We start from the raw sequence: 14,099 nt of genomic DNA, 5'->3' as shown, positions 1-14,099 counted from the left end.
ACCACTTCTACCGCCACCACCACCACCGCTTTTTTTCTGTGACAGCAACTATTGCTATCCCCATCATCATCTCCTCTGCTGCCAACGTCTGTTGAGGACAAGGTTTTTACTATTAAGCTTATAGTATAGCTGGGAAGATAAAATATTTATACCCCCAAAAACGACTACATCAAAATCAACGGGAAAAGTTAATTTCATATTTCTTATCTGTGAAAAAGTTTTCATGATTTAAAAGTGTGAATAAAAACTCATCCATTTTAAAGAACTGGGACATAAGATATCCCTAAAACATTAAGAAACAAATCGTTGGCAATGACCTCTGAATTTTATTTATTCTAATAGGCTACTTTTGGCTAAAATTTGTCAATATTGTAGACCTTAGTTTTTGAGTGAAAATCCTTAATGTTTCAAATAAGGGTACAATAAAAACATTTCTGAGGGTAAAGATTTACATTTTTAAAACTGTATAGATCAAAGGAAATATAGCTCCCATCCCAAAATATGAAATAGACACCAATCATTGAGTAGTCTCCTGGTATTAGCATCAATTAGACTTCGTTCTTCTGTTGAAAACAGTACACAATTTCTTCTCTTTGGACACCTTAGTTCTCCCATAAACCAGAAACCAAACCAGTTGTCACTGAGTAGATTCTGACTCATGGTGACCCCCACATGTGTCAGAGTAGAACTGTGCTCCTGAGTTGGCTCTGGGTGGACTCGAACCTCCATACTGATGTGTAATTGGAATAACAGCAATACTAAAATAGGTTTTTCTTAATGGAGCTATTATTGGAAAGAACAAACAAGCAAAAAACAATCCTAAACTCTTCTGATATTTCCAAAATTATCAACTCAGGTAGTAGAAAGAGGCTTCCATTTGGAATCTTTAGGCCTTGCCTGTGTTTCTTATTCATGCTTGACCTTGAGCAGGTATTTTACTTTCTCTCAATCTTAGATTGTTCCTCGACACTGGGATTATTTTCTAGTTGAAGTGTTTTTTAAATGAAATCAAGTATTTTATAAACTGTTTTGTGCTGTATAGATAGAAATTAACATTATTAGATGCCCTGTTGTGTGCATAATATCTGTGATTGATTTCTTTTTGTTATGAAGCTATAGAAACACTTATTTTTTTATGTTACTGCATAGAAGTGGTCATCTTTTTTGGTGACAATCAGGTTTTATTGAATGTCTGCTAAGAAATCTTTCATGCTTTCCCTATAGTTCACTCTGTGTCCCTGTGAGATGGCTGTATGGTAATAATACCTAACTTTTATGCAGAGTTTTACAATTCAGAAAACTCACTCACATGTGTTATTTTGGCTTGTTCTTCAGACTAATTTTTGAAAATGTCTTTTAGGTGTATACAAGTGACTCGGTATTGACGTGCCCTGTGTGTTCTTTGCACTTTCACCCAAGTGTTTTAGTGAGATTTGAAGTTAGTTGCATTGTAGAAGGTATATTTGACCTGCGTATCCTAGAAATAATGAATAATGCTACTACTGGTTTCTTTTGTAGGTCAAAATGTAAATGTCTGCTGTAAATTCAGCTGGTTATTAAGCGTTTTCAGCTTCACTGTCCTGTTCTGTTTTCTGAATATGTGCACCACGTGCAGCTTGTCTTTATTCTTGGCGCTGGTGCCGTTTTACAGGTGCTGGTATTGACTTGTATGTACGTGCTGTTTCGGTTTTCCTTTGTTAAAATACAAACAACGTATGTAAGTATTCTTTTCTCTTTTGTTCTTTACAGCTGCGGATTTATTCACAGATTTAGAAAATGCATTTCAGGGAAAAATTGATGCAGCTTATTTTGAGACCAGCAAATATCTGTTGGATGTTCTCAATAAAAACTACAGCTTGCTGGACCACATGCAGGCGATGAGGCGGTACTTACTTCTTGGCCAAGGAGATTTTATACGACACTTAATGGATTTGCTAAAGTAAGAGACTGTGTCTGTCTTCATGTCCATAGTGGATTCAACATGAGAAAAAAGAGCCTTATAATTGTTTAATATTTATTTTAAGAATAAATGGCATTAGTGGAGAATGAGTTGAATTTTTACAGAGCATATTTTCTAAATTAAATTTGAAAAGCTAAAATTTTCAGAAGCTAAACTCCCTTTATTTGGCCGTGGCTACCAGCAGAGCATAAAAGTCTTGTGCTACGTTTTATTAATAATAAATATTTGGGCCCCTTGTTAACACTGTGGTACTTACAGTATTCAATGTATAAGAAGTTTATGATATAATCAAATTGACTTTAGCTTTAGTTCGAAATTAATCAGGAAAGAAAATGTATATTCTAAAACAACTTCTAGTTTCCTGGTTTTAGTTTACGTTGTTTCATGTAAAAAAAAAAATTAGTGCCCTTTCCTTTTTCCCCCGATATTCCTCGTGGCATCTCCCATTCAAGAATTAATTGTGTGTCCTTCCCCTTCATCCACAGAGATGCAGACAGCTCTGGGTCCGAGCAGATTATGCTCGTGGCTGCAGCCAGGGTACCTGGGCAACATTGGCCAGTGGGCACCCAGAGTTGTGGGGCACGGCGTGTGACAGGGAGATTTCATTTAGGTATTGATAAGAACGGAGCTTATTATTGATTGTGCTCCCCTTAGGGCACTTAAAATAGTAAGTTACCTTTAAATTATACTTGTGCTAATCAAGCAATTCTTTTAGGCCTTTGGTTCTCAAAAGTCAGTGTGCATCAGAATCCCCTAGAGGGCTTGTTAAAATGGATGGTTGGGCCCTACGTCCAGAGTTTCTAATTCAGTAGATCTTGGGTAGAAGTTAAGAATTTGCATTTCTAACATGTTCCCTGGTGATGGCAATGCTGCTGATGTGGGGACTGTGAGAACCACCATGTCAGACACGTTGCTGTTATAGTCCTACCTTCTAACCAGAAGTCAGCCTTCAGTATGAAAAATGATGGAGTGTTCTGGGGCATATGTAGCATTAGCTAATGACTCTTTTCTACATTACATGTTCATGAAAGACACTGTCAAATTGTTAGATCAGTTAGTTCGTGAAAGAGTTGATTATCTGCTAAACTTAAAATGCTCTGTGATGATACTTATCGAAGTAGCATTTCTATACTTTAAGAAAAGATTTACTACAAAGTTCAATATTGGTCATGCGATCAATACCTATTGGAAGTATGAGTGGTGATGACTTGTAAAGGATGAAGTGTTGTTTAAAGGTTATAGGGCTGAAATGTGAGTACACGTGAGGATGTGGGATGTGCAGACTCATGAAGTTACTCTGAAGGAGAGTGTCGGTGTAGACGTTGATGCATATGGCGATTCCAGGTCCTTTCTTACAGTGAAATACAGAGGTCCATGATAACATTATGTATGAAATCATTTAAATGACTTAACGTATTTGCCTCATGCGGAATTTGAATATTTAGAGCATCTCATTTTTGCTATTAAATGAAAAATCTTATTTTTTCTCAAAGGTTTGTTCTAAGTTTCCAGTTTTTAAAAGGGGAGTGCCATCAATATCTCTCTAGCTTGCCTCAGACTTACTTGAGAAAAGTTGACGTTGTATGTCTTTTTTCACCTTGTTTCTGCCCATTTTACTGTCATAGGCAAACTGGTTTCTAAAGGCCTGTGAACCGGTAGAGTTTATATGTGTGCTTGAGGGTGATTGCATATAATCCTGACTTGGTCAACTCTTGAGTGGAGAAGTGTTATGTGCATATTTAGAAGTTCAGATACTGGTAACCTCTGAGCTATGGTTGCTGATAATGCGGTCATTCTTAACCTTTTAGTATTATGACTTCCACGTACCTAGCTGTTTTCTTTGCTTTAATGAAGACATTTCATCCTTCTCACCCCTCGTGGGCTCTCATAAAGGAAATTATAATAATTCATGCTACTCATAGGGCAATCTTAAGTTTGAAAACTTTGTTAGCGTGTATGGCACATACAAATAGTTTCAATTTAAGCTCAATCAAAATTAATTTTTTTTGAGACTTAAAGAAACGTTTTACTTAATAATTGGTGAAACTCTGCTTACAATTAATGCTATGAAACATTTGTTACCACATTGTAGTTTTGGTCCCATTTGTCTTCTCAGTTTTATAATTTGAACTTTTTATGATTTTTAAGTTTTTAAAGTTCATTAATAATTCAAGTAACATTTTCTGTTATTTTTGTAAAAATCTTGTTAGACCAGAACTTGTCCGTCCAGCTACTACTTTGTATCAGCATAACTTGACCGGAATTCTTGAAACCGCAGTTCGAGCGACCAATGCACAGTTTGACAGTCCTGAGATTCTCAAAAGACTGGACGTTAGGCTCCTGGAGGTATTGTAACTTTCTCTGTTTGAGACGACATTTTTCTGGGAGGAACAAAAATTGACACAGTAGACTCCAAGACTGGGGTGTTGTAACTAATACTGCTCATGTTATTCAAGACATAACTCGTCTAGTCTAGTGGTTAAGAGTCACTATTGGAAGATGGGATGACTTGAGTTTGAATCCCAGCTCTGAAATTTGTTCTGTGAACTTAGGCAAGTCGCTTAATGTTTGAGGCTCACTAAGTCTCCGTTTACACATCTTTAAAAAAAAAAAAAAAAGGCTTGAGAACAGGGTTGTTAGGTTTAAATTGGATAAAGTACTGAAGATACATTTCACAGTGCTTGGTAGCACATACTAAATGCTTAGTAAGTCATAAGTTTGATAAGAAGCCCAAGAGGTGATGTATAACAATAATATTTATCAAAAAAAAGAAACATGTTTGTAGTCAGTTTGGTAGAAGGTAACTTTTCTTAGGGACATGGGTATGTAGACATTAGTATTTACTTAGTTACAGTGAAAATCATTAGCAGAACCTGTTAGTTTTCTTAAAATACTGACTTTTAAGGATTTGAAGAATGTTAAAAGTGGTGTAGTGGTTAAGTGCTACAGCTGCTAACCAAAAGGTAGGCAGTTCGAATCCACTAGCTGCTCCTTGGAAACCGTATGGAACAGTTCTACTCTGTCCTGTAGGGTCGCTATGAGTCAGAATCGACTCGACAGCAATGGGTATGTATGCAGGTATAAGGCAGTGTTTTTTTTGGTCATAAAAATGGTGATTAATTTTAAACATGTATTTACAATATTCATTCAGAAGTATTTGTAGAATACCTTCTCGGCTCCAGTCATTGTCTATATGCTGAGGATACAGGAGTTGACAAAAAGATGCAATTCCGTGCTCTCGTACTCAAAACTATTAAGCAGTTTTAAAATATTGGGCATTATTTTGCTGCATTTTCTTTGAGTGTAGACAAATGCTTCAGCAGTAAGCTTAACACTGGGAGAAAGCCCTGCCATTGTTTGTAATTTTTTTTTTTTTTTTTTTTGGTGTTAGGTCTCTCCAGGTGATACTGGCTGGGATGTCTTCAGCCTTGATTATCATGTCGATGGGCCAATTGCAACTGTAAGATTATTCTGATTATTTTTATGGTGTTCACAGCTATTTAGATTGGTAAACATTTTGCTGTCTTAAAATTGGCTTTCTTCTGAGAGAACTTCTCATTAAAGTGACCACTTGACATCTAGGGTATACCCACTGAATGAATACTCAAGCCGAGCTTGTATGTGTGTGTTCTAAATGATGATTAATGAGTGCTAAAATGCTCTATTATTTTAAGAATTCTTAAAAATACCATTTGTTCTATCATAGGATTCAGCAAGTGCTTAATAAATGGATTGTTGATTTTGTTCCATTATTCTTACACTGTAGCAACTAATTTAGGATAATTTGAAAGGAACTATAAAGTAAAGTGTATTTTAGGGGAATCATATTTTTACTACTAAAATAAACTTGGTATTTAGTATTCATTTAAACTGATGAGAAAATAGCTGTACTATTGTTGACAGTGCTTTTACCATGCATAAATAAATATACTGTTTCTTTTAACAATTACCAAATCATGAAAGATGGCCCAGCAAAGTTGTCTTTTTACGTATCTGCAATTAAAGTGCTCCTTCTTACTGCTCGTTTTTTCTTTAGTCACACTTAATACATTCTCACTGACAAAGATATCTCTTTGAACTAATTTTAACCATTTTTATATCTGAAATATATTAAAAAAGGAAATTGCATTTCTTTTAATGACTGTAAATATTTTGTTAGAAAGTACTATAGTTTGGCTCTAAAATCTCTTCCGGCTTAGTCTTGCAGCCTGACTTCGTGGCCCTTTTCCCCTGCCTCAGAATACAGATCATATGTCCTGCTAGGAGAATGTCATCAGCGTCACACCTTCCTTGTTTTTCTGTGTGGGTTCATAGGTTTGCGGCCGACAGATACGCTTGCTGTTGTCGTTAGGTGCTGTCAGGTTGATTCTCACCTGTAGTGACCCTGTGGAACAAACTAGAACCGCTCACAGGATTTTCAGGGAGCGACTGGCGGATTCAAACTGCCGACGTTTCGGTTCGCAGCGGAGCTCTTCTTCCCTGCGCCACCGTGTTTGTTGTATCTGCTGTGAAATGTCAGCTATTGGTGCAATTTTTTTAATATATGAATTCCCAGTGTTTAAACTTTACCCAGTTATAGCTAATATATTTAAATGTACAACTGCTCTTAAATTTAATTTTTTGTCATACTCAACCTTTTCTTCTGTCATTTGACTTACATCTTAAGGAGTTTTAATAGTTATAATGCACAAAGCAGTATGATATTTTAAAAAATTATTTAAATTAGAGATTTTTATATTACCTGCCTTTTCAGTATAGTATATATTAGATATATTTTCCTAGTATAAAAGATAGCATAATAAAGTTAATACATAAAATAGAAGTGTCTTGACAAATAGATCTAAGTATACCTCGAGAAATAATTAAAATAAACTGACCATGGTCTACATATGTGATATTAGGTTATTTTATAATGTTGCAGATCTTAATTAGGAGTATCAAAGATATGCATTTCGTACCTTTTGCATAAACAATTGTTTGTGCAATATTAGATTGTTAAATTTTAGAGTTTTTAAAGGTTCTGTATTGGTAGAAAGAGCCAAGCAAAGAAGTGTTTCATGGCTTCATTTTAAAAAACAAACTTCTAGGATAGAAATGGCAAATAGAGGTCAACTTGTATGCCAACTCCAGTGGATTGATTAGTGGCAACTGGAATATTGAATTGAGAAAGAGGAAGAAAAGAGTCCTATAGCTGATAAGCAGTGTTTGGCAGGGGCATAATAACAGGATATTGTTCTTTCCATGTCTGATATTTGCCATTCCAGTTCTGGGGTTAGGTTATTTCCTGGCATTGGTATATTTTTAGCTAAATTGCTATACCGATAATCATATTATTGTACAATTAGAAGTATTCAGACTAATATTAGAAATTGAAATAATTTTTAATTATCAGAGAAAAATTAAATTGGATGCAGTTGCATACAAAAGCTACAGGGAAGATAAAAAAAGGACGGTTGTATTAAAAAATACTTTTAGAATTAAGATTTGGAAGAAAACGGGTTTGCTACTTTCCCTTCTTAAATTTAATTTTCCTTGTTAACTCTATTCCCCTTCTATTCTAATTAATTGAGGTTATCATTTTTGTATAGAATTTAATGATAATGGATACATATCTTATATAATCTAATTATATAATTATATCTTATATAACATACCATTAAACTTTTAGCTTCACACTTAAATGCTGGATTTAAAATATCAGTTAAGTTTTAGTATTGGTCTAATTTGAAAAATTAATCTGAGAAATTAAAAACATTACTTAAAAGTATGTTAGCTGAATAAAGCACATTAAGTAGTTCTAAAATTAATTTTTGTTCATTATGTTTTTAATGAATCTTAAACTATTTGGGAAAATGAATTATTTTATCCAAAATTTTAGTATGGTGAGGTCATTTAATGTTGGTGACACAGTGGTTAAAGTGATCAATTGCTAAGTGAAAGGTCGGCAGTTGGAAACCACCAGCGCCTCTGTGGGAGAAATTGGTGGCAGGCGGCTTCCGTAGAGATTTACATCCTTGGAAACCCTATAGGGTCACTATGAGTTGGAATCGACTCGATGGCAGTGGGTTTGGTTTTTTGGTTTTTATACAACTAAGGAAGGATTTATGGTTTTTTTTTAAGTCACAAAGTTGTAATGTTTGGTATAATAGCCTAATGTTAGCCAAAGAAGGATATGGGAAGACTTTCTTTAATCTTCTGATTTTGACAGCTGGCAGATAGAATCCATTCATTTCCGTCATACATTTCCAGGAACCAGTGTCAGAAACTTACCTGTTTAATATTTCTCTCAACTCTATTTTACAATAAGAGATGAGCTGAAAGACCTTATAAATAGTAAAACTAAATAAATGTGGTTGATGTTTACTACTATAGAAATGCAGTGGAATAGGAAAGTTACCTCTTAAAGAGTTAATATTTCTAAAGAGTTGTGATTAAATTGAATTTTTGCAAATTAGATCACTGTAAATGTACTATCAGAGCTTAGTACTTAAAGGGGTCCTGTAACATATTATTTGTTTAAGGAAGTATGCTTTAATTTAGCCATAAAATTATTTAAACTGGTCAGCCTATATTTCTATAATTGCAAGAACATTAATAGTGTGGGCAGTACAGCAAAATGGATAATCTCCAAAACACTCATATTTGATTTTGCAGTACCTTCAAAGCAGTTCTTAAAATCACCCTGTTCAGACATTTAATAATCAATCAGTATCGAGTACCAACCAAATACCTGGCACAAAAATGGCATACTGAAGAATAAATAGATAGTCCTTGCTGATTGTTGAGAAATAACAAATACATGAAATAAGAAAACAAGGTAAAGCAGTATACAATTAAATACTAAAATTGTAAGGATCAACCAGTAGATATCATAAATGTCCAAAGAAGAAGGAAATTGGTGAGACTGGGAAAGATGTGTGGCCCTTGTCCTTGAAAGATGGATAGGTTTTAGACAGGTGAAATGATGGAATAGGGCCTGAACAAGACATTAATGTGGATAAAGACCTAAAGATAGAAATGTTCAGGGCTGTGCTCCAGGGATATTGACAGGGTAGAGCATTTGCTCCTTGGTGCCCAGCCTAGTCCTGCTGTTGAGAGCTCCAATCCGTCTGGAAGATATAGAGGAAGAACTTGCAGATAGTCTGTTTCTAGTTCATTATATTGTAAGTATAAACACCAGTAACAAATGTAGATGAATTTTCTGTCTGGGTCATCTAGTAAACAATAAAAATGCACCCAAGTCTGTTATGCACACTCGTTTATATCAGTTAGAAACGTCTTTGGCTGCAGTTTGCAGAAAACTCTGTTACCTGTTTGCACGGGCCATACTTACAAGAAAAAAAGTTGTGGTTTATCTGAAATTCAGACTGTAATTGAGCATTCTGTATTTTCATTTGCTAAATCTGGCAGCCCTCCGTGGGGGGCGGCCATGGGAAGGACGCCGAGCACAGTCTGCCTGGTGGTGGCTCATCCCCCCTGCTTGTGAAACTGCCTTCCGTTCACACTGATGTGAAGTATTCAGAAGCAGTAAATAAATAGAGTAACCTGGAGAACTTTCTCAGACTGGACAGACTTTTAGGCCTACCTTCCATGAGGTTCACTACCATAATGAGCTGTGGTTTAAAAGAAAGTGTGGTCCTACCTCCCGTAGCCCTCGGGTAGTTTAGGGTAGAAAAAAATGGCTACACGTTTGGGGTTACAGTTGAGTCTACACTTCACATTTAGACTAGAAGTAAAACTTCTGACTCTCCGTTTATTAGCTGTGTAACCTTAGGCCTTTGGCTCGCCGTTTGTAAAATTGGTATAAAAGCACCTACCATACATTACTGGGAGTTTGCTCAGCATATTCCTTGGCACATAAATATTCAATCAGCGTGGTGGTGGTTTTATAATGATACTTTTCTAAAATGTACCGTATTGGTTGCTTGCATGTGAATTTATTAGAGTTGTTTATGTATTCTCTGGCTTTATTGTTTAAAAGAAAACAGACCTGTATTGGAAGGATTCTTATGCAAGTGATACTGTACATCTGTCTTCTGCTGTTCTTGTTAGGTATTTACTCGAGAATGTATGAGCCACTACCTGAGGGTATTTAACTTCCTCTGGAGGGCTAAACGGATGGAGTATATCCTCACCGACATACGGAAAGGACATATGTGCAATGCCAAGCTCCTGAGAAATATGCCAGGTAAAATATTAATTAGATAGGCAGTTGAAATAGATGATGGGCTAACTTTATAGACATTTACCAGAAACATTGCACTGTGTATGGTTTTCAGCAACTCAGGAAAAATCATAGTGTATATAAAACAATTGAACTAAAGAATGATTCATTATTTACCTTTTGGTTTTGGCTTTTGTTTAAAAAGCTCATGTGCAATATTGCTTATGATTTCAGTGCAAATCAGAAAAAAAATTTAGATTTTTTTTTGAGACCTTGAAGCTTTTCAGAATCAAATTTGTTTTTCACTATAGTGCTCATATATGTATGTCAATTTTGTTTTAAAAATTGCCAGTTTTTAAGAAAAGAAAGCTGTTTAAGAAATCGCTGGCTCATTTATAATTCACCTAGCCAGTGTTTAAATTATTTCTTGGGAATTGCTCTAATGTTTTCTTTTGGTTCATAAACCAGCACATGAAATTATTTTATATTGTTTTTTGACATTTTAAAACTGTAATAAAAATTATCAGGTGTCATGATTAAGGTAAATATTGAATGACTTCAATTATAAATAATTTTGAAATCTTTATATTGAAATTGATTTGGTAAAAATCTTTGAGAAAATATTTCAATAACTATGTCTCTGAAGAAGAACTAAACTATGTATGCCTGTAACTCTGATTAGTAAAAAGCAATTATTAAAAAAAGAAAAGGAACACTTCTTAGAAGAAGAGAGTACATGATCTCTGCTAGGTTTGAGGCTAATCCCTTGAACAGCTACCAAAGTTCCAGAAGAATGACGTGCATAGAAGGCTGCGAGACACAGTGGTAACCTGCCTGAGTCAGGTGTTGAAATATGCAATCAGCAGTTTTTACTAGGTTGTTGATATTAACTGCCATCGGGTCGGCTCCTGACTCATAGCAACCCCGTGAGTAACAGAATGAAACACTGCCCCATCCTGCAGCATACCCACGACTGGTTGTAGATCAGACTGTGGGATCTGGAAGTAGGTCACCAGGCCTTTCTTCCTAGTCCCTCTTAGTCTAGAAGTACCGCTGAAGCCTGTTCAACATCATAACAACACGCAAGCCTCTGCTTACATTCCCAGCAAGCTTTTTTCAATGGGTCATGACACAGTTATGATCACGGTCTAGGTTCCTCTGGACTGATTGTATATAAAGAAAATTAACGATAGGAATCCACTGAAATAGCTGAGAAGAAAGTCAGAGGGGACTTTTTAAAAACACGTAATTGTTGTGAAAAGTACGTACTGCCTTCCTAGTTGCCTTCTATGTCCTGGTGAACGTGGGTTGACTTAAACGCAGGGATTGCCTCTGGGATGGGGGCAAGACCAGGAATTAGTCAAGAGGAGATTTTACAGTAAGTCTTCCAGTGCCGTATCTGTGTCTGGATGTGTTACTCAGTTTGCCTTCGATGTTGCTTCCCTCTGCATTCTTTTTAATGCCATTGAGTGGGTCAGTTCTTGGCTGTCACTTCACTTTACCAGCATCCTTCATAGTGTCTGAGTTAGATCGGTGTAATACAGATACTTTGTCATTGTATCACTCTTATCCTTTCAGAATAGGCGTCTGTGTTACTTTTTTGTTCATTTATTTATTGTACTTTAGGTGAAGGTTTAGAGAACAAACTAGCTTCTCGTTAACAATTAGTACAATTAGTACACATATCGTTTTGTGACACTGATTACCAACCCCACAACATGTCAACACTTCTTGACCTTGGGTTCCCTATTACCAGCTTTTTTGTCCCCTCCTGTCTTCTCGTCCTTGTCCCTGGGCTGCTGTGCCCCTTTTGTCTTGTTTTGTTTTATGGGGCCGTCTAATCTTTGCTGAAGGGTGAACCTCAGGAGTGACTTCATTACTGAGCTAAAAGGATATCCGGGAGCCATACCCTCAGGATTTCTCCGGTCTCTGTCAGGCCAGTAAGTCTGGTCTTTTTTTTTCTTGAGTTAGAATTTTGTTCTACATTTTTTTCCAGCTCTGTCCGGGACCCTCTGTTGTGATCCCTGTCAGAGCGGTCAGTGTTGGTAGCCGGGCACCATCTAGTTGTGCTGGACTCAGTCTGGTGGAGGCTGTGGTAGTTGTGGTCCGTTAGTCCTTTTGACTCATCTTTCCATTGTGACTTTGGTTTTCTTCATTCTGCCTTGCTCCCACTGGGGTGAGACCAGTGGAGTATCTTAGATGGCTGCTTAGAAACTTTTAAGACCCCAGATGCTACTCACCAAAGTAGACTGTAGAGCATTTGCTTTATAAACTGTATTATGCCAGTTGAGCAAGATGTTCCCCGAGACCATGATCCCCAGTCCTCAGGCTAGTAATTTGGTCCCTCAGGGAATTTGGATGTGTCTGTGGAACTTCCGTGACCGCCTTGGACGTATTGTGCTGGCTTCTCAAGTATTGCGTACTGTCTTAGCCTTCACCAAAGTTACCACTTATTGATTGTCTATTTAGTGTTTTTCCACCTCCACCCCCCCCCTCATAACCATCAAAGATTGTTTCTTTTTGTGTGTAAATCTTCTTGTGAATTTTTATAGTAGTGGTCTCATACAATATTCGTCCTTTTGTGATTGACTTATTTCACTCAGCATAATGCCCTCCAGATTCATTCATGTTGTGAGATGTTTCTCGGGTTCATCATTGTTCTTTATTGTTGTGTAGTACTCTGTTGTGTTTATGTGCCATAGTTTGTTTAGGGCATCTAGGTAGTTTCCAACTTTTTGCTATTGTGAACAATGTTGCAGTGAACGTGGGTGTGCATATGTCTTTTCGTGTGATGGCTCTTACTTCTGTAGGGTATATTCCTAGGAGTGGGATTGCTGGATCATGTGGTATTTCTATTTCTAGTTTTCTAAGGAAGCACTATATTGTTTTCCAAAATGGTTGTAACATCTCTTTTTAATCTCTGGGATATCTGAGCTCTATAACATGTTAGGTATTAGCTGGTTGTGATACATTTTTTTGCTTTGAATATCAGCTTTACCAGTTGCTGTAGAGTCAGGTTGACTCATGGTGACCCCATGAGTGTGAGAATAGAACTGTGCTCTGTAGGGTTTTTAATGACTAATTTTTTGGAAGTAGATTGCCAGGCCTTTCTTTCAAGGCACCTCTGAATGGACTCCAACTGCCAACCTTTTGGTTAGCAGCCAAGCATGTTAACTGTACCACCCAAAACCCAAAAAACCAAACCAATTGCCGTCGAGTCGATTCCAACTCATAGTGACCCTATAGGACAGAATAGAACTGCCCCATAGGGTTTCAGTTGTATCAACTTAATTTACATCCAAGTAAGCGCAACACTCATTGCCTGACAGTTGTCCATGTCACATATTTTTGCTAACATTAGATACTGTATTCAAACAGCCAGTTTGATAGATGACAATGAAGTTTCATTTTAATTTATTTCATGCTTTTGAAATCATTGATGAGTGTAGACATTTTCTCTCCTTTTTTTTAGCCCTTTGCATTTTTTTAAAATTTTATTTTATTGTACTTTAAGTGAAAAGTTTACAATTCAAGTTAGTCTCTCATACAAAAATTTATACATACATTGTTATGAGACCCTAATTGCTCTCTCTATACTGTGACAACACATTACTCCTTTCCACCCGACTTCCCGTGTCCATTCAACCAACTCCTGACCCTCTCTGCCTTCTCATCTCACCTCTGGACAGGAGCTGCCCGTTTAGTCTCACGTATCTGCTTGAGCTAAGAAGCACACTCTTCACGAGTATCATTTCATGTCCCATAGTCCAGTCTGATCCTTGACTGAAGAGTTGGCCTCAGGAATGGTTTCAGTTCTGGGTTGACAGAGCCCAGGGGCCATGCTCTTTGGGGTTCCTCTAGTCTCAGTCAGAACATTAAGTCTGGTCTTTTCACTAGAATTTGAGTTCTGCACCCCACTCTTCTGCTCCATCAGGGACTCTCTGTTGTGTTCCTCGTCAGGGTGGTCATTGGTGG

The 14,099-nt window shown here is 36.7% G+C and overlaps 1 protein-coding gene across 3 annotated transcripts in view; it reads left to right on the top strand.

The window, feature by feature from the left end:
* The window catches only part of TUBGCP3 (tubulin gamma complex component 3), a 109,857-nt gene that overhangs the window by 57,288 nt on the left and 38,470 nt on the right, over positions 1-14,099 (top strand). For all 3 annotated transcript variants that reach the window (XM_023737408.1, XM_023737410.1, XM_004382947.2), the window contains 4 exons: positions 1,750-1,939; positions 4,171-4,306; positions 5,352-5,420; positions 10,013-10,148. In XM_023737408.1, the coding sequence (XP_023593176.1) occupies positions 1,750-1,939; positions 4,171-4,306; positions 5,352-5,420; positions 10,013-10,148 (531 nt within the window). The remainder of the gene's footprint in view (positions 1-1,749; positions 1,940-4,170; positions 4,307-5,351; positions 5,421-10,012; positions 10,149-14,099) is intronic.

The sequence above is a fragment of the Trichechus manatus genome, unplaced genomic scaffold (genome assembly GCF_000243295.1).
Source record: "Trichechus manatus latirostris isolate Lorelei unplaced genomic scaffold, TriManLat1.0 scaffold00102, whole genome shotgun sequence".
Taxonomy (NCBI): Eukaryota; Metazoa; Chordata; class Mammalia; order Sirenia; family Trichechidae; genus Trichechus; species Trichechus manatus.
Note: the sequence above shows the minus strand (reverse complement) of the source record. Positions and strands in the feature narration are given on the sequence as shown.